The following is a 22,141-nucleotide window of genomic DNA, read 5'->3' as shown; positions in this document are numbered from 1 at the left end:
ACACACAATGTGAACCCCGACATTACACACAGTGTGAACCCTGACATTACACACTGTGTGAAACCCGACATTACACAGTGTGTGAACCCCAACATTACACACAGTGTGAACCCCAACATTACACAGTGTGAACCCCAACATTACACAGTGTGTGAACCCCAACATTACACACAATGTGAACCCCGACATTACACACAGTGTGAACCCCGACATTACACACAGTGTGAAACCCGACATTACACACAGTGTGAACCCAACATTACACAGTGTGTGAACCCCAACATTACACACAATGTGAACCCCAACATTACACACAGTGTGATCCCCAACATTACAGTGTGTGAACCCCAACATTACACAGTGTGTGAACCCCAACATTACACACAGTGTGAACCCCGACATTACACACAGTGTGAACCCCAACATTACACAGTGTGTGAACCCCAACATTACACACAGTGTGATCCCCAACATTACAGTGTGTGAATGCCAACATTACACAGTGTGTGAACCCCGACATTACACACAGTGTGAACCCCGACATTACACACAGTGTGAACCCCAACATTACACACAGTGTGAACCCCGACATTACACACAGTGTGAAACCCGACATTACACAGTGTGTGAACCCCGACATTACACACAGTGTGAACCCCAACATTACACACAGTGTGAAACCCGACATTACACACAGTGTGAACCCAACATTACACAGTGTGTGAACCCCAACATTACACACAATGTGAACCCCAACATTACACACAGTGTGATCCCCAACATTACAGTGTGTGAACCCCAACATTACACAGTGTGTGAACCCCAACATTACACACAGTGTGAACCCCGACATTACACACAGTGTGAACCCCGACATTACACACAGTGTGAACCCCAACATTACACAGTGTGTGAACCCTGGCATTACACACAATGTGAACCCCGACATTACACACAGTGTGAAACCCGACATTACACACAGTGTGAACCCAACATTACACAGTGTGTGAACCCCAACATTACACACAATGTGAACCCCAACATTACACACAGTGTGATCCCCAACATTACAGTGTGTGAACCCCAACATTACACAGTGTGTGAACCCCAACATTACACACAGTGTGAACCCCGACATTACACACAGTGGGAACCCCAACATTACACAGTGTGTGAACCCCAACATTACACACAGTGTGATCCCCAACATTACAGTGTGTGAACCCCAACATTACACAGTGTGTGAACCCCGACATTACACACAGTGTGAACCCCGACATTACACACAGTGTGAACCCCAACATTACACAGTGTGTGAACCCCAACATTATACACAGTGTGAACCCCAACATTACACACAGTGTGTGAACCCCAACATTACACAGTGTGTGAACCCCAACATTATACACAGTGTGAACCCCAACATTACACACAGTGTGAACCCTGACATTACACACAATGTGAACCCCAACATTACACAGTGTGTGAACCCCAACATTATACACAGTGTGAATCCCGACATTACACACAATGTGAACCCTGACATTACATAATGTGAACCCCGACATTACACACTGTGTGAACCCCAATATTATGCAATGCATTAACACCGACATTACAGTGTGTGAACCCTGACAGAATGCACAGAGTGAACCTGACCTCACACAGAATGTGTGTACACCAATAACATACATAGTGTGTGAACCCTGACAGAATGCACAGTGTGAACCCCAACATTACATGCAGTGTCAACCCGACATTACGCAGTGTGAACCTCAACATTACACAGTGTGTGAACCCCGACATTACACACAGTGTAAACCCAACATTACACAATGTGTGAACCCCAACATTACACAGTGCATGAACCCCGACATTACACAGTGTGTGAACCCCTATATTACACAGTGTGTGAACCCCAACATTACACAGTGCATGAACCCCGACATTACACAGTGTGTGAAGCCCAACATTCCACACAGTGTGAAGCCCAACACTACGCAGTGCATGAACCCCTGTATTACACAGTGTAATGTGTGAACGCGGTGTTGTTAACAGGTTCATTAGAAGGCCATTCAGCCTATGATTCTGTCCCATTGTTCAGTAAGATCCACATTAACACAGATCCCTCGTTAGTAATTACTGTCCAATCAGGATGAATCATTGTTCCAGTATCAATCCCCAGCTGTGGAAGGGAATTCCAAACTCCCCGCACCTTCTGTGGGAGGACCGGGGGGGTGGGGGGCTTTCTCAGACCCCCAAAACAAGACACTGCATCCAATAGGAACACTTTCTCCCTCTCTCTCTGCACCTCTGTTTCTCTTCACATCCGAGTTTTTTACACAGAGGGTGGTGGGTACCTGGGACTGGGGGAGGGAGTGGAAGCGGATACGATAGTGAGGTTTAAGGGGCATCTTGACAAATCCATGAATAGGATGGGAATAGAGGGATGTGGTCCCCGGAAGGGGAGGGGGTTTTAGTTCAGTCGGGGCAGCATGGTCGGTGCAGGCTTGGAGGGGCCGAAGGGCCTGTTCCTGTGCTGGAATTTTCTTTGTTCTTTATCCTGAAAACATTGTTATTGCGTGCAGGGAATACAAGGTGGTTTTGGGTCATTGCTGCTTAGAATTTACCCCCTCAGAGTCCAGGTTATCATTCTGGTAAATTTACACCACACTGCCCAGTGCATCCCTCATACGATGTGGGGTCCAGAACTGCCCACAGTGACTGCAGGTGTATCTAAGCGGGGGTTCTGTGTAGCTGGAACAGGATTCACACCCACCCCGCACCCCCCCCCTCGCACTCTGGATAGTAAGACCCACATTTCATTAACAGCCCTGATGATTTGCTGCATCTGATCAGAGCACCTGGACACAGTGTCAGTCGCTTCAATCAACAGCTTTCACACTACACCCAATGTGTTTGATTAATACAGTCTGGGTGCGATTGTGATCAGTGCAGACTCAATGGGCCAAACAGTCTCCTTCTCTACTGGAGGATTCTATGTATTAATGACTCTCCACTCTGTCACCAAAGGCATTCACACAGCAAATGCTCATCGAGGACCAGAGCTCAACTTCACTAAGAAATCAGCTTCAAGCCTGACCCAACATCAAAACAGCTTTCCAAACACAGAAAAAACTCCCCACACCACCTGAACATTCATAACTCTCCCCATGCTGTACCTGTCCTGGGAGTGTTTGATGGGGGGGACAGTGTAGAGGGAGCTTTACTCTGTATCTAACCCCGTGCTGTACCTGTCCTGGGAGTGTTTGATGGGGACAGTGTAGAGGGAGCTTTACTCTGTATCTAACCCCATGCTGTACCTGTCCTGGGAGTGTTTGATGGGGGGACAGTGTAGAGGGAGCTTTACTCTGTATCTAACCCCGTGCTGTACCTGTCCTGGGAGTGTTTGATGGGGGACAGTGTAGAGGGAGCTCTACTCTGTATCTAACCCCGTGCTGTACCTGTCCTGGGAGTGTTTGATGGAGACAGTGTAGAGGGAGCTTTACTCTGTATCTAACCCCGTGCTGTACCTGTCCTGGGAGTGTTTGATGGGGACAGTGTAGAGGGAGCTTTACTCTGTATCTAATCCCATGCTGTCCCTGTCCTGGGAGTGTTTGATGGGGGGGATGGTGTAGAACATAGAACATAGAACACTACAGCACAAACAGGCCCTTCGGCCCACGAGTTGCGCCGATCACATCAACACCTACCAATCTATAGACCTATCTATAACCCCCAATTCCATTAAATCCCATATACTCATCCAGAAGTCTTTTAAAAGACCCCAGCGAGTTCGCCTCCACCACCACTGACGGCAGCCGATTCCATTCACTCACCACCCTCTGAGTGAAAAACTTACCCCTAACATCACTTCTGTACTTGCCTCCCCGCACCTTCAACCTGTGTCCTCTCGTAGCGACCATTTCAACTCGGGGAAATAGCCTCTGAGAATCCACCCTATCTATTCCTCTCAACATTTTATAAACTTCTATCAGGTCACCTCTCAACCTTCGTCTCTCCAGGGAAAAGAGTCCCAGCTCCCTCAACCTAACTTCATAAGGCATGCCTCCCAGTCCAGGCAAAATCCTTGTAAATCTCCTCTGTACCCTTTCAATAGCTTCTACATCTTTCCTATAGTGAGGCGACCAGAACTGTGCACAGTACTCCAAGTGAGGCCTGACAAGGGTCTTATAAAGTTGCAGCATTACCTCCCGACTCCTAAACTCAATCCCTCGATTAATGAAGGCCAGTACACCATACGCCTTCTTCACCACATCCTCCACCTGCGAGGCTGATTTAAGAGTCCTGTGGACCCGGACCCCAAGATCCTTCTGCTCTTCAACACTACTAAGACTCCTGCCCTTGATAGTGTACTCGTTCACCCCATTGGTTCTGCCAAAATGGACGACTGCACATTTATCCGCGTTGAAGTCCATCTGTCACTTCTCCGCCCAGTCCTACATCCTATTTATGTCCTGCTGCAACTTTTGACATCCTTCCAGACCATCCACAACACCACCGACCTTCGTGTCATCAGCGAACTTACTTACCCATCCCTCCACTTCCTCATCTAGGTCATTTATGAAAATGACAAACAGCAAGGGTCCTAGAACAGATCCCTGGGGCACTCCACTGGTGACTGACCTCCATTCAGAAAAAGACCCATCCACAACCACTCTCTGCCTTCTGCAGGCAAGCCAGTTCTGGATCCACAAGGCCAAAGGCCCTTGGATCCCATGCCCTCTCACCTTCTCAAGAAGTCTTGCATGGGGGACCTTATCAAACGCCTTGCTGAAGTCCATGTACACCACGACCACCGCTCTTCCTTTGTCAACGTGTTCAGTCACATTATCGAAGAACTCAACTAGGCTTGTAAGGCACGACCTGCCCTTGACAAAACCATGCTGACTATTTCTGATCATGTCAAACCTCTCCAAATGTAGAGGGAGCTTTACTCTGTATCTAACCCCGTGCTGTACCTGTCCTGGGAGTGTTTGATGGGGACAGTGTAGAGGGAGCTTTACTCTGTATCTAACCCCGTGCTGTACCTGTCCTGGGAGTGTTTGATGGGGACAGTGTAGAGGGAGCTTTACTCTGTATCTAATCCCGTGCTGTACCTGTCCTGGGAGTGTTGGATGCTGTAAGAAGTCTCACAACACTGGGTTAAAGTCCCAACAAGTTTATTTGGTAGCAAACGCCACTAGCTTTTGGAGCGCTGCCTCTTTGTCAGGTAAATGAGGTCTTATGTTCACAAACAGGGTATATAAAGACACAAACTCAATTTACAAAATAATGGTTGGAATGCGAGTCTTTACAGATAATCAAGTCTTAAAGGTACAGACAATGTGAGTGGAGAGAGGGTTAAGCACAGATTAAAGAGATGTGTATTGTCTCCAGACAGGACAGTTAGTGAGATTTTGCAAATCCAGGCAATTCATGGGGGTTACAAATAGTGTGACATGAACCCAAGATCCCGGTTGAGGCTCACTCTTGCCTGGTGATTGTCTCTTCCTGTTGGCGAACACTTCAGTGGTCATGGGCATTCAGCCTCTGATCTTCGGGTAAGCATTCTCCAAGGCGGCCTTCACGACACACGACAGCGCAGAGTCGCTGAGCAGAGACTGATAGCCAAGTTCCGCACACATGAGGACAGCCTCAACCGGGATCTGGGGTTCATGTCGCACTATCTGTAACCCCCCATGACTTGTCTGAACTTGCAAAATCTCACTAACTGTCCTGTCTGGAGACAATACCCATCTCTTTAAACTGTGTTTAACCCTCTCTCCATTCACCTTGTCTGTACCTTTAAGACTTGATTATCTGTAAAGACTCGCATTCTAATCATTATTTTGTAAACTGAGTTTGTGTCTTTACATTGTGCAATCTTGTGTGGATTCTATGATAATGGAGTTCCGGGGTCAGTGTTGGGATCTTTGCTTTTTTCTGATGTATAGTGTTGAAGAGCAGAAGGATCTTGGGGTCCGGGTCCACAGGACTCTTAAATCGGCCTCGCAGGTGGAAGAGGTGGTCAAGAAGGCGTATGGTGTTCTGGCCTTCATTACATAGATCCCTGAAAGTTGGGAATCAAGTAGATAAGGTTGTTAAGAAGGCGTACGGTGTCTTGGCGTTCATTGGTAGGGGGATTGAATTTAGGAGTCGCAGCGTCATGTTGCAACTGTACACAACTCTGGTGCGGCCGCACTTGGAGTATTGTGTGCAGTTCTGGTCCCCACATTACAGGAAGGATGTGGAGGCTTTGGAGAGGGTGCAGAGGAGGTTTACCAGGATGTTGCCTGGTATGCAGGGGAGGTCCTATGAGGAGAGACTGAGGGATTTGGGGTTGTTTTCACTGGAAAGAAGGCGGCTGAGAGGGGATCTTATAGAAACATATAAGATGATTAGAGGTTTAGATAGGGTGGATGGTGATAGCCTGTTTCCTCGGATGGAGAAATCTAGCACGAGGGGGCATGGCTTTAAATTAAGGGGGGGTAGTTATAGGACGGATGTCAGGGGCAGGTTCTTTACCCAGAGGGTGGTGAGGGACTGGAATGCCCTGCCTGCTGCAGTTGTAAATGCGCCTAGTTTGGGGGCGTTTCAGAGATTGGTGGATAGGTTTATGGACGAAAAGGGATTGGTTTAGATTAGTGGGTCAATGTTTTTTTTTAAAAATAAGACTGGTCGGCGCAACATTGTGGGCCGAAGGGCCTGTTCCGCGCTGTAATGTTCTATGTTCTATGTTCTAATCGAGGGATTGAGTTTAGGAGTCGGGAGGTAATGCTGCAACTTTATAAGACCCTTGTCAGACCCCACTTGGAGTACTGTGCGCAGTTCTGGTCACCTCACTACAGGAAGGGATGTGGAAGCTATTGAGAGGGTGCAGAGGAGATTTACAAAGATGTTGCCTGGATTGGGAGGCATGCCTTATGAAGATAGGTTGAGGGAGCTAGGTCTCTTCTCCCTGGAGAGACGAAGGTTGAGAGGCGACCTGATAGAGGTCAATAAGATGTTGAGAGGTATAGATTGGGTGGATTCTCGGAGGCTATTTCCCAGGGCTGAAATGGTTGCTACGAGAGGACACAGGTTTAAGGTGATGGGGAGCAGGTACAGAGGAGATGTCAGGGGTAAGTTTTTCACTCAGAGGGTGGTGAGTGAGTGGAATCGACTGCTGTCAGTGGTGGTAGAGGCGAACTTGCTGGGGTCTTTTAAAAGACTTCTGGATGAGTATATGGGATTTAATGGGATTCAGAGTTATAGCTAGGCCTGGTAGGTATGGATATGATTGGTGGAACTTGTGGGCCGAAGGGCCTGTTCTATGTTCTATGATGAGTATTTGATGGGGACAGCATAGGGAGCGCTTTAATGGAACTAACACTATCCACATTTATTGATATATTCGGGGGATTTTGATTCAGTTATACAAGGGCACATTGTGAAATCCAAACCAATCACATTATGAATATATTGATAGTCACAGGGAATATCCAATCAGGCATTATCAATCCCCCGGCTGGTTATTGGATCAGAAAGCGAGCTGTTCTCCCGCAGTGTGGCTCCGGGTGACTCCAGGCCCACACTCACTGATTGATTCCCTGTTGCCTCACTGTTGCTCTGACCTTCAACACTTCCCAAGGACAAATTACAGATCAGAAATCTAAATACCAATAAATCACCAAGTGTCAGTCTGCAAATCAGAGAGGGAGAAACACGCAGAACACACAAAGCCACACACAATGACATACACTGACATACAGAGACCAGCACACTGACAGGACACACACACTGACACACACAGACACATATCGACACACACAGACATACAGAGACCAATACTGACATAGAACATAGAACATTACAGCGCAGAACAGGCCCTTCGGCCCACGATGTTGCGCCGACCAATTAAAAAGCAATGACCTTCTAACCTAAACCAATCCCTTTCCATCCACAAACCTATCCACGGATCTCTTAAACGCCCCCAAACTAGGCACATTTACAACTGCAGCAGGCAGGGCATTCCAATCCCTCACCACCCTCTGGGTAAAGAACCTACCCCTGACATCTGTCCTATAACTACCACCCCTTAATTTAAAGCCATGCCCCCTCGTGCTAGCTTTCTCCATCCAAGGAAAAAAGCTATCACTGTCCACCCTATCTAAACCTCTAATCATCTTATATGTTTCAATAAGGTCCCCTCTTAGCCGCCTTCTTTCTAACGAAAACAACCTCAAATCCCTCAGTCTCTCCTCATAGGACCTTCCCTCCATACCAGGCAACATCCTGGTAAACCTCCTCTGCACCCTCTCCAAAGCCTCCACATCCTTCCTATAATGTGGGGACCAGAACTGCACACAATACTCCAAGTGCGGCCGCACCAGAGTTTTGTACAGTTGCAACATGACGCTGCGGCTCCTAAATTCAATCCCCCTACCAATAAACGCCAAGACACCGTAAGCCTTCCTAACAACCCTATCTACCCGATTCCCAACTATCAGGGATCTATGTACACATACACCTAGATCCCTCTGTTCATCCACACTATTCAGAGTCCTACCGTTAGCCCTATACTCTACACATCCGTTATTCCTGCCAAAGTGAATTACCTCACACTTTTCCGCATTAAACTCCATCCGCCACCTCTCAGCCCAGCTCTGCAACTTGTCCAAGTCTCCCTGTAAACTAAGACACCCTTCCTCACTATCTACCACACCTCCGACTTTGGTGTCATCAGCAAATTTACTAATCCACCCAACTATACCCTCATCCAGGTCATTTATAAAAATTACAAACAGCAGTGGCCCCAAAACAGATCCCTGAGGCACACCACTCGTAACTAAACTCCATGACAAATACTTACCATCAACCACCACCCTCTGTCTCCTATCTGCTAGCCAATTCCTGATCCAATTACCTAAATCACCCTCAATCCCATACATCTGCATTTTCTGCAGAAGCCTTCCATGGTGAACCTTATCAAACGCCTTACTAAAATCCATATATACCACGTCAACTGCCTTACCCCTATCCACCTCTTTGGTCACTTTCTCAAAAAACTCAATAAGGTTAGTAAGGCACGACCTACCCGCTACAAAACCATGCTGACTATCTCCAATCAATTCATTACTCTCTAAATAACTATAAATCCTATCACTAATAATTTTTTCTAAAACCTTGCCCACAACAGAAGTAAGACTCACCGGTCTATAATTCCCGGGGAAGTCTCTGTTCCCCTTCTTAAACAATGGGACAACATTCGCCATCCTCCAATCTTCTGGCACTATACCAGAGACCAACGACGACCTGAAGATCAGAGCCAGAGGCTCTGCAATCGCCTCTCTTGCCTCCCAGAGAATCCTAGGGTAAATCCCGTCCAGCCCAGGGGACTTATCTATTTTCAAACCCTCAAGAATATCGAGCACATCCTCCTTATCAACTGCAATACAGTCCAGTTTACAACCCTGTAACCCAGTGTTCTCCACAGCTACATTTATGTCCCCCTGCGTGAATACCGAAGAGAAATATTGGTTCAATGCCTCTCCAATCTCTTCCGGTTCCACACATAACTTCCCACTGCTGTCTCTAACTGGCCCTAATCTTGCCCTAACCAATCTTCTGTTCTTAACATATCTATAGAACGCCTTAGGATTCTCCTTAATCCTATCAGCCAAAGTCTTCTCGTGTCCTCTTTTAGCCCTTCTTAATTCCCTCCTAGCCAATCTAAAGCTTTCTAGTGCACTACCTGAGCCCTCAAGTCTCATCCTGACATAAGCCTCCTTTTTCCTTTTAACCAGCGAATCAACTTTTTTAGTGCACCACGGTTCCCTAGCTCGACCATTTCCTCCTTGCCTGACAGGGACGCCTGACAGGGACATACATATCAAGGACTCACAGTAGCTGCTCCTTGAAAAAACTCCACATTTCGGACGTTCCCAGACCCTGTAGTCTCCTAGTCCAACCTATGCTTCCTAATTCTCTCCTAATAGCCTCATAATTACCCTTCCCCCAGCTAAAACTACTGACCCGAGGTTCATGCCTATCCCTTTCCATCACTAACATGCACTGACATGCACTGACAGGACACACACACTGACACACATAGAAACTAACACAGACATGCAGACACAATCCTGCACAGAGCTGCACGAACATAAGAACATAAGAAATAGGAGCAGGAGTAGGCCATCTAGCCCTTCGAGCCTGCCCCGCCATTCAATAAGATCATGGCTGATCTGAAGTGGATCAGTTCCACTTTCCCGCTTTCTCCCCATAACCCTTAATTCCCTTGTCTGTTAAAAATCTATCTACCCGTGACTTAAATATATTTAGCGAGGTAGCCTCCAGCACTTCAACGGGCAGAGAATTCCAGAGATTCACCACCCTTTCAGTGAAGAAGTTCCTCCTCAACTCCGATCTAAACTGCGCCCCCCCCCTTATCTTGAGGCTGTGCTCTCTAGTCCTGCTGTCCTTTCTAAGTGGGAAGGATCTCTCTACCTCTATCCTATCCATCCCCTTCATTATCTTATACGTTTCCATAAGATCCCCCCTCATCCTTCTAAATTCCAACGAGTACAGACCCAGTCTATTCAATCTCTCCTCAAAGGCCAACCAGAATAGCACCTATTGATACCCACTCTCTGCCTCCTATTAGACAGCCAATCCTTTATCCACGCTAACACCTTACCCCCAACTCCGTACACCCTAACCTTCTGTAGCAACCTTTTGTGAGGCACCTTATCAAAGGCCTTTTGGAAATTGAGAAACACCACATCCACTGGTTCCCCTCTATCCACCACACTAGTCACATCCTCATAGAAATCCAATAAATTCGTCAAACACGACTTCCCCTTAACGAATCCGTGCATGCACAGGTTCACACACACGGTTCTGGTTTACAAGCAGAGAGGGTTGTTGCTCCAGCCACACACTCATTCAGACAGACAGATAGACAGACAGACAGGCAGACAGACAGGCAGACAGACAGGCAGCCTAACAGAGCCGCCGGTATTTTCTTACCCATGAAGTAGGCAGTGATTTTACACATTGCCTGTCCAAAGATGAAATCTCCCAGTAGGTTGGGGATGAGAGTGAAGGGCATACAGAAAATCGCCACCATTAAATCACTGAGAGCCAGCGAGAGGAGGAAGGAGTTTGTCACAGTCCGTAATCTCTTGTTCAGAATCAGCACCAAAATAATCATCGTGTTCCCAAAAACACTGAGCAGGAAGATGATTGAATAGAGAAGGATTCTCACCGTGTAATCCAGGTCTGTGAAGAGAAGTGAGTCAGTGATCAGACCCCACTCCATCGGAGAGCATTTTCACAGCCTGAGCAGCAGCCCCTCCAACAGGACAAACCCGGGAACACCCCCACACTGTAACCCCCACACTCCCCACACTGTAACCCCCACACTGTAACCCCCACACTGTAACCCCCACACTCCCCACACTGTAACCCCCACACTGTAACCCCCACACTGTAACCCCCACACTGTAACCCCCACACCCCCCACACTGTAACCCCCACACTGTAACCCCCACACCCCCCACACTGTAACCCCCACACTGTAACCCCCACACCCCCCACACTGTAACCCCCACACTGTAACCCCCACACCCCCCACACTGTAACCCCCACACTGTAACCCCCCCACTGTAACCCCCACACTGTAACCCCCACACCCCCCACACCGTAACCCCCACACCCCCCACACTGTAACCCCCACACCCCCCACACTGTAACCCCCACACTGTAACCCCCACACCCCCCACACTGTAACCCCCACACCTCCCACACTGTAACCCCCACACTGTAACCCCCACACCCCCCACACTGTAACCCCCACACCCCCCACACTGTAACCCCCACACTGTAACCCCCACACTGTAACCCCCCCACTGTAACCCCCACACCGTAACCCCCACACCTCCCACACTGTAACCCCCACACTGTAACCCCCACACCCCCCACACTGTAACCCCCACACTGTAACCCCCACACCCCCCACACTGTAACCCCCACACTGTAACCCCCCCACTGTAACCCCCACACTGTAACCCCCACACCCCCCACACCGTAACCCCCACACCCCCCACACTGTAACCCCCACACCCCCCACACTGTAACCCCCACACTGTAACCCCCACACCCCCCACACTGTAACCCCCACACCCCAACCCCCACACCCCCCACACTGTAACCCCCACTGTAACCCCCACACCCCCCACACTGTAACCCCCACACCCCCCACACTGTAACCCCCACACTGTAACCCCCACACCGTAACCCCCACACCTCCCACACTGTAACCCCCACACTGTAACCCCCACACTGTAACCCCCCCACTGTAACCCCCACACCGTAACCCCCACACCTCCCACACTGTAACCCCCACACTGTAACCCCCACACTGTAACCCCCCCACTGTAACCCCCACACTGTAACCCCCACACCCCCCACACTGTAACCCCCACACTGTAACCCCCACACCCCCCACACTGTAACCCCCACACTGTAACCCCCACACCCCCCACACTGTAACCCCCACACTGTAACCCCCACACCCCCCACACTGTAACCCCCACACTGTAACCCCCACACCCCCCACACTGTAACCCCCACACCCCCCACACTGTAACCCCCACACTGTAACCCCCACACCCCCCACACTGTAACCCCCACACTGTAACCCCCACACTGTAACCCCCACACCCCCCACACTGTAACCCCCACTGTAACCCCCACACTGTAACCCCCACACCCCTCAAACCCCCCCCACACCCCCACACTGTAACCCCCACACTGTAACCCCCCCACACCCCCCATCCCCCCACACTGTAACTCCCATCCCCTCCCACACACCCCCAGATCCCTCTGACAGGACAAACTCACCAACACCCCCACACTGTAACCCCCACACTAAAACCCACACACCCCCAATCCCCCCAAAACCCTCCAACAGGACAAACTCGGGAACACCCCCACACTGTAACCCCCACACACCCACCCCCCCCACACCCCCACACTGTAACCCCCACACACCCCATCCCCCCACACTGTAACTCCCATCCCCTCCCACACACCCCCAACCCTCCCACACACCCCCAGATCCCTCTGACAGGACAAACTCACCAACACCCCCACACTGTAACCCCCACACACCCAGCCCCCCCACACCTCCACACTGTAACCCCCACACCCCCGCACTCCCCCAACACCCCCCCACCCCCCCAACCCCTCCGATAGGACAAACTTACCAACAGCCCCACAACCCCCAACCCCCCCACACTGCCCCCAACCCCCCCACATCCCCCCCAAACCCCCAACCCCCCCACGCTGCCCCCAACCCCCCCACAGCCCCCCAAACCCCCAACCCGCCACATTGCCCCCAAACCCCCCACACCCCCAACCCACCCACGCCGCCCCCAACACCCCCCCAAACCCCCACACACCTCTCCAACAGGACAAACTCAGCAACTTACCCACAGTCACTGACCCCACCCCCACCACCTGCACCCCCACCACCTCCCCCCCGCCGCATTGCACAAACCCCCTCCCCCCACCCCCACCCCCACCACAAAATCCCCCCCCCAGGAAGGCCAACTTAGCAATGTTTCCACAGTCACTGTCCGCACCCCACCCCCGCACCCCCACAACACTCCTCCCCGCAGCCCCCCACCCCCCATCACGCACCCCCAGCAGGACAAACTCAGCAACATCCCCACGGTCACTGTCTCCACCCCACCCCAAATCCGTGCCCCACTCCCTCACCCTCATCCCTCCCCCCCCATCCTAACCCCCCACCCCGGCGGGGCAAACTCAGCAACGTCCGCACCGGTCACTGGCCCCCCCCCCACCACAATCGCATCCCCTCCCCAAAACCCCACCCTCCTCCCACCCCCACCTCCCCGTCCCTCTGCGCTGTCCCCCCCCCTGTTTTGTGTGTGAGGGGAGTGTACTCCCCGTGTGCCCTGACTATCGGACACAGCGTTGTGGATTGGATCCCGGATTCCTGTTCTTCTCCCTCAAGTTGCTGCTTTTTGTTGAAGTTTCTGAAACTCAAAAACATTCCCCCCCCCCCTTCAATCCCCGGGACTCGAAACATGAACTCAGTCTGTGCGGATACACACTGCAGGGGCTGCGGGGTTAAATGGGGGTAAATACTGGGCAATTGCGGGGTTTACCCACTCCAATGTTCACTATCTACCCAAAGCCAGTCTTTATCTCGTCTCCAAGCCCCTTCATAACGTCCCCAATATTCCAATCGGAATCATTGCTCTGAATCCCAGACAGCACCGGACCACCACTGAACCCTGCCGGACCCCCAGGAACAACCTCACAGCCACAGGAACACCCCTCACACCAGCATCAACGGGCAACATTTCCAGAACATTCTGGGGGAATGAGACTGATACAAACTCCCAGCTAAATCCTACTGCTTCACCCAGAGGTGGCCCCGCTCTGACCCTCTGACACTGTCCGGCTCTGACCCTGCGGACACTGTCCAGCTCTGACCCTGCGGACACTGTCCGGCTCTGACCCTGCGGACACTGTCCGGCTCTGACCCTGCGGACACTGTCCGGCTCTGACCCTGCGGACACTGTCCAGCTCTGACCCTGCGGACACTGTCCGGCTCTGACCCTGCGGACACTGTCCGGCTCTGACCCTGCGGACACTGTCCGGCTCTGACCCTGTGGACACTGTCCAGCTCTGACCCTCTGACACGGTCCAGCTCTGACCCTCTGACACTGTCCAGCTCTGACCCTGTGGACACTGTCCAGCTCTGACCCTCTGACACTGTCCAGCTCTGACCCTGCGGACACTGTCCGGCTCTGACCCTGTGGACACTGTCCAGCTCTGACCCTCTGACACGGTCCAGCTCTGACCCTCTGACACTGTCCAGCTCTGACCCTGTGGACACTGTCCAGCTCTGACCCTCTGACACTGTCCAGCTCTGACCCTGCGGACACTGTCCAGCTCTGACCCTCTGACACTGTCCAGCTCTGACCCTCTGACACTGTCCAGCTCTGACCCTGTGGACACTGTCCAGCTCTGACCCTCTGACACTGTCCAGCTCTGACCCTGCGGACACTGTCCAGCTCTGACCCTTTGACAGTGTCCAGCTCTGACCCTGTGGACACTGTCCAGCTCTGACCCTGTGGACACTGTCCAGCTCTGACCCTCTGACACTGTCCAGCTCTGACCCTCTGACACTGTCCAGCTCTGACCCTGTGACACTGTCCAGCTCTGACCCTGTGGACACTGTCCAGCTCTGACCCTCTGACAGTGTCCAGCTCTGACCCTGTGGACACTGTCCAGCTCTGACCCTGTGGACACTGTCCAGCTCTGACCCTGTCCAGCTCTGACCCTGTGGACACTGTCTGGCTCTGACCCTCTGACACTGTCCAGCTCTGACCCTGTGGACACTGTCTGGCTCTGACCCTCTGACACTGTCCAGCTCTGACCCTGTGGACACTGTCTGGCTCTGACCCTCTGACACTGTCCAGCTCTGACCCTGTGGACACTGTCCAGCTCTGACCCTCTGACACTGTCCAGCTCTGACCCTGTGGACACTGTCCAGCTCTGACCCTCTGACACTGTCCAGCTCTGACCCTGTGGACACTGTCCAGCTCTGACTCTCTGACACTGTCCAGCTCTGACCCTGCGGACACTGTCCAGCTCTGACCCTCTGACACTGTCCAGCTCTGACCCTCTGACACGGTCCAGCTCTGACCCTCTGACCCTGTCCAGCTCTGACCCTGACACGGTCCAGCTCTGACCCTCTGACCCTGTCCAGCTCTGACCCTGTGGACACTGTCCAGCTCTGACCCTGCGGACACTGTCCAGCTCTGACCCTCTGACACTGTCCAGCTCTGACCCTGTGGACACTGTCCAGCTCTGACCCTCTGACACTGTCCAGCTCTGACCCTGCGGACACTGTCCAGCTCTGACCCTCTGACCCTGTCCAGCTCTGACCCTGCAGACACTGTCCAGCTCTGACCCTCTGACACTGTCCAGCTCTGACCCTCTGACCCTGTCCAGCTCTGACCCTGTGGACACTGTCCAGCTCTGACCCTGTGGACACTGTCCAGCTCTGACCCTGCGGACACTGTCCAGCTCTGACCCTCTGACCCTGTCCAGCTCTGACCCTGTGGACACTGTCCAGCTCTGACCCTGCGGACACTGTCCAGCTCTGACCCTCTGACCCTGTCCAGCTCTGACCCTCTGACCCTGTCCAGCTCTGACCCTGCGGACACTGTCCAGCTCTGACCCTCTGACACTGTCCAGCTCTGACCCTCTGACCCTGTCCAGCTCTGACCCTGTGGACACTATCTGGCTCTGACCCTCTGACACTGTCCAGCTCTGACCCTCTGACACTGTCCAGCTCTGACCCTGTGGACACTGTCCAGCTCTGACCCTGTGGACACTGTCCAGCTCTGACCCTGTGGACACTGTCCAGCTCTGACCCTCTGACACTGTCCAGCTCTGACCCTCTGACACTGTCCAGCTCTGACCCTGTGGACACTGTCCAGCTCTGACCCTGTGGACCCTGTCCAGCTCTGACCCTGTGGACACTGTCCAGCTCTGACCCTCTGACACTGTCCAGCTCTGACCCTGCGGACACTGTCCAGCTCTGACCCTCTGACCCTGTCCAGCTCTGACCCTGCGGACACTGTCCAGCTCTGACCCTGCAGACACTGTCCAGCTCTGACCCTGTGGACACTGTCCAGCTCTGACCCTCTGACCCTGTCCAGCTCTGACCCTGCGGACACTGTCCAGCTCTGACCCTGCAGACACTGTCCAGCTCTGACCCTGTGGACACTGTCCAGCTCTGACCCTGTGGACACTGTCCAGCTCTGACCCTCTGACACTGTCCAGCTCTGACCCTGTGGACACTGTCCAGCTCTGACCCTGTGGACACTGTCCAGCTCTGACCCTTTGACAGTGTCCAGCTCTGACCCTGTGGACACTGTCCAGCTCTGACCCTGTGGACACTGTCCAGCTCTGACCCTCTGACACTGTCCAGCTCTGACCCTCTGACACTGTCCAGCTCTGACCCTGTGACACTGTCCAGCTCTGACCCTGTGGACACTGTCCAGCTCTGACCCTCTGACAGTGTCCAGCTCTGACCCTGTGGACACTGTCCAGCTCTGACCCTGTGGACACTGTCCAGCTCTGACCCTGTCCAGCTCTGACCCTGTGGACACTGTCTGGCTCTGACCCTCTGACACTGTCCAGCTCTGACCCTGTGGACACTGTCTGGCTCTGACCCTCTGACACTGTCCAGCTCTGACCCTGTGGACACTGTCTGGCTCTGACCCTCTGACACTGTCCAGCTCTGACCCTGTGGACACTGTCCAGCTCTGACCCTCTGACACTGTCCAGCTCTGACCCTGTGGACACTGTCCAGCTCTGACCCTCTGACACTGTCCAGCTCTGACCCTGTGGACACTGTCCAGCTCTGACTCTCTGACACTGTCCAGCTCTGACCCTGCGGACACTGTCCAGCTCTGACCCTCTGACACTGTCCAGCTCTGACCCTCTGACACGGTCCAGCTCTGACCCTCTGACCCTGTCCAGCTCTGACCCTGACACGGTCCAGCTCTGACCCTCTGACCCTGTCCAGCTCTGACCCTGTGGACACTGTCCAGCTCTGACCCTGCGGACACTGTCCAGCTCTGACCCTCTGACACTGTCCAGCTCTGACCCTGTGGACACTGTCCAGCTCTGACCCTCTGACACTGTCCAGCTCTGACCCTGCGGACACTGTCCAGCTCTGACCCTCTGACCCTGTCCAGCTCTGACCCTGCAGACACTGTCCAGCTCTGACCCTCTGACACTGTCCAGCTCTGACCCTCTGACCCTGTCCAGCTCTGACCCTGTGGACACTGTCCAGCTCTGACCCTGTGGACACTGTCCAGCTCTGACCCTGCGGACACTGTCCAGCTCTGACCCTCTGACCCTGTCCAGCTCTGACCCTGTGGACACTGTCCAGCTCTGACCCTGCGGACACTGTCCAGCTCTGACCCTCTGACCCTGTCCAGCTCTGACCCTCTGACCCTGTCCAGCTCTGACCCTGCGGACACTGTCCAGCTCTGACCCTCTGACACTGTCCAGCTCTGACCCTCTGACCCTGTCCAGCTCTGACCCTGTGGACACTATCTGGCTCTGACCCTCTGACACTGTCCAGCTCTGACCCTCTGACACTGTCCAGCTCTGACCCTGTGGACACTGTCCAGCTCTGACCCTGTGGACACTGTCCAGCTCTGACCCTGTGGACACTGTCCAGCTCTGACCCTCTGACACTGTCCAGCTCTGACCCTCTGACACTGTCCAGCTCTGACCCTGTGGACACTGTCCAGCTCTGACCCTGTGGACCCTGTCCAGCTCTGACCCTCTGACACTGTCCAGCTCTGACCCTGCGGACACTGTCCAGCTCTGACCCTCTGACCCTGTCCAGCTCTGACCCTGCGGACACTGTCCAGCTCTGACCCTGCAGACACTGTCCAGCTCTGACCCTGTGGACACTGTCCAGCTCTGACCCTCTGACCCTGTCCAGCTCTGACCCTGCGGACACTGTCCAGCTCTGACCCTGCAGACACTGTCCAGCTCTGACCCTGTGGACACTGTCCAGCTCTGACCCTGTGGACACTGTCCAGCTCTGACCCTCTGACACTGTCCAGCTCTGACCCTGTGGACACTGTCCAGCTCTGACCCTGTGGACACTGTCCAGCTCTGACCCTCTGACACTGTCTAGCTCTGACCCTCCGGACACTGTCCAGCTCTGACCCTCCGGACACTGTCCGGCTCTGACCCTGCGGACACTGTCCGGCTCTGACCCTCTGACACTGTCCGGCTCTGACCCTCCGGACACTGTCCAGCTCTGACCCTCCGGACACTGTCCGGCTCTGACCCTGCGGACACTGTCCGGCTCTGACCCTCCGGACACTGTCCGGCTCTGACCCTCCGGACACTGTCCGGCTCTGACCCTGCGGACACTGTCCAGCTCTGACCCTGCGGACACTGTCCGGCTCTGACCCTCTGACACTGTCCAGCTCTGACCCTCTGACACTGTCCAGCTCTGACCCTGCGGACACTGTCCGGCTCTGACCCTGCGGATACTGTCCAGCGCTGACCCTCTGACACTGTCCAGCTCTGACCCTGCGGACACTGTCGGCTCTGACCCTGCGGATACTGTCCAGCTCTGACCCTCTGACACTGTCCAGCTCTGACCCTCTGACACTGTCCAGCTCTGACCCTGCGGACACTGTCCAGCTCTGACCCTCTGACACTGTCCAGCTCTGACCCTCTGACCCTGTCCAGCTCTGACCCTGTGGACACTGTCCAGCTCTGACCCTCTGACACTGTCCAGCTCTGACCCTGCGGACACTGTCCAGCTCTGACCCTCTGACACTGTCCAGCTCTGACCCTCTGACCCTGTCCAGCTCTGACCCTCTGACCCTGTCCAGCTCTGACCCTGTGGACACTGTCCAGCTCTGACCCTCTGACACTGTCCAGCTCTGACCCTCTGACCCTGTCCAGCTCTGACCCTCTGACCCTGTCCAGCTCTGACCCTGTGGACACTGTCCAGCTCTGACCCTGCGGACACTGTCCAGCTCTGACCCTGCGGACACTGTCCAGCTCTGACCCTCTGACACTGTCCAGCTCTGACCCTGTGGACACTGTCCAGCTCTGACCCTCTGACACTGTCCAGCTCTGACCCTGTGGACACTGTCCAGCTCTGACCCTCTGACACTGTCCAGCTCTGACCCTCTGACACTGTCCAGCTCTGACCCTGTGGACACTGTCCAGCTCTGACCCTCTGACACTGTCCAGCTCTGGCCCTGCGGACACTGTCCAGCTCTGACCCTCTGACCCTGTCCAGCTCTGACCCTGTGGACACTGTCCAGCTCTGACCCTCTGACACTGTCCAGCTCTGACCCTGTGGACACTGTCCAGCTCTGACCCTCTGACCCTGTCCAGCTCTGACCCTCTGACACTGTCCAGCTCTGACCCTCTGACCCTGTCCAGCTCTGACCCTGTGGACACTGTCCAGCTCTGACCCTCTGACACTGTCCAGCTCTGACCCTGCGGACACTGTCCAGCTCTGACCCTCTGACACTGTCCAGCTCTGACCCTGCGGACACTGTCCAGCTCTGACCCTCTGACCCTGTCCAGCTCTGACCCTGTGGACACTGTCCAGCTCTGACCCTGTGGACACTGTCCAGCTCTGACCCTGCGGACACTGTCCAGCTCTGACCCTGTGGACACTGTCCAGCTCTGACCCTCTGACCCTGTCCAGCTCTGACCCTGTGGACACTGTCCAGCTCTGACCCTGTGGACACTGTCCAGCTCTGACCCTGCGGACACTGTCCAGCTCTGACCCTCTGAAACTGTCCAGCTCTGACCCTCTGGACACTGTCCAGCTCTGACCCTGTGGACACTGTCCAGCTCTGACCCTGCGGACACTGTCCAGCTCTGACCCTCTGACACTGTCCAGCTCTGACCCTCTGGACACTGTCCAGCTCTGACCCTGTGGACACTGTCCAGCTCTGACCCTGCGGACACTGTCCAGCTCTGACCCTCTGACACTGTCCAGCTCTGACCCTCTGACACTGTCCAGCTCTGACCCTGCGGACACTGTCCAGCTCTGACCCTCTGACCCTGTCCAGCTCTGACCCTCTGACACTGTCCAGCTCTGACCCTCTGACCCTGTCCAGCTCTGACCCTGTGGACACTGTCCAGCTCTGACCCTCTGACACTGTCCAGCTCTGACCCTGCGGACACTGTCCAGCTCTGACCCTGTGGACACTGTCCAGCTCTGACCCTGTGGACACTGTCCAGCTCTGACCCTGCGGACACTGTCCAGCTCTGACCCTCTGACACTGTCCAGCTCTGACCCTCTGGACACTGTCCAGCTCTGACCCTGTGGACACTGTCCAGCTCTGACCCTCTGACACTGTCCAGCTCTGACCCTCTGACACTGTCCAGCTCTGACCCTCTGACACTGTCCAGCTCTGACCCTGCGGACACTGTCCAGCTCTGACCCTGCGGACACTGTCCAGCTCTGACCCTCTGACACTGTCCAGCTCTGACCCTGCGGACACTGTCCAGCTCTGACCCTGCGGACACTGTCCAGCTCTGACCCTGCGGACACTGTCCAGCTCTGACCCTCTGACACTGTCCGGCTCTGACCCTCTGACACTGTCCAGCTCTGACCCTGCGGACACTGTCCGGCTCTGACCCTGTGGACACTGTCCAGCTCTGACCCTGTGGACACTGTCCAGCTCTGACCCTCTGACACTGTCCGGCTCTGACCCTGTGGACACTGTCCGGCTCTGACCCTCTGACACTGTCCAGCTCTGACCCTGGGGACATTGTCCAGCTCTGACCCTGTGGACACTGTCCAGCTCTGACCCTCTGACACTGTCCGGCTCTGACCCTGTGGACACTGTCCAGCTCTGACCCTGTGGACACTGTCCAGCTCTGACCCTCTGACACTGTCCAGCTCTGACCCTGTGGACACTGTCCAGCTCTGACCCTCTGACACTGTCCGGCTCTGACCCTGTGGACACTGTCCAGCTCTGACCCTCTGACACTGTCCAGCTCTGACCCTGTGGACACTGTCCAGCTCTGACCCTCTGTGTTACAAATGGTCAGAAAAATGGAAAAGAATTTGTGAATTTTTATCTGTTTTACAGAGAAGGGTAAGCGGTGATGATACCGTTGATTGGTGTGTGAATTAACTGTGAATATTTCCTGGGTTTTATCCATCCCCCTGTCGACAGTTTAATTACACAGGGGGACTCACATTAACTGGATGCATTATCAGTAAAAGCAGTTCCACAGAGAGCTCCGGCGGGGGGGGGGGGGAGGGTGAGGGGGGTGGTGGGGCGGGGGGGGGGGGGGCTGCGGAGAGACACATCGAGAGCAATGGTGTTTTTCAATTCTCTCTGGGGATCTGACCACCACTGGCCACAGGAAGTGCTGGAAATACTCAGCGGGTCTGGCATCCTCCGCACAGCGAGGGACAGAGTTCCTGTTTCAGCCAAACATGCTGACCAATGGTCACTGTCCTCAAACACTAGCCAGAAAATTCTGGCCTCGCCCCCTCTGGGATTCTCCTGCCTCGCCCCCTCTGGGATTC

General features: G+C 53.9%; 1 protein-coding gene across 1 annotated transcript in view; it reads right to left on the bottom strand.

Annotated features, from left to right (window-relative positions):
• The window catches only part of LOC145349324 (cholecystokinin receptor-like), a 52,885-nt gene that overhangs the window by 13,532 nt on the left and 17,212 nt on the right, over positions 1 to 22,141 (bottom strand). The window contains exon 2 of the mRNA XM_080197824.1: positions 11,011 to 11,262. Coding sequence (XP_080053950.1) covers positions 11,011 to 11,194 — 184 coding nt within the window. The 5' untranslated portion in view covers positions 11,195 to 11,262. The remainder of the gene's footprint in view (positions 1 to 11,010; positions 11,263 to 22,141) is intronic.

This window comes from Carcharhinus amblyrhynchos, chromosome 10 (assembly GCF_965287045.1).
Source record: "Carcharhinus amblyrhynchos chromosome 10, sCarAmb.v2.hapA, whole genome shotgun sequence".
In the NCBI taxonomy this organism is placed as follows: domain Eukaryota; kingdom Metazoa; phylum Chordata; class Chondrichthyes; order Carcharhiniformes; family Carcharhinidae; genus Carcharhinus; species Carcharhinus amblyrhynchos.
This window is presented reverse-complemented; position numbering and strand designations above follow the sequence as displayed.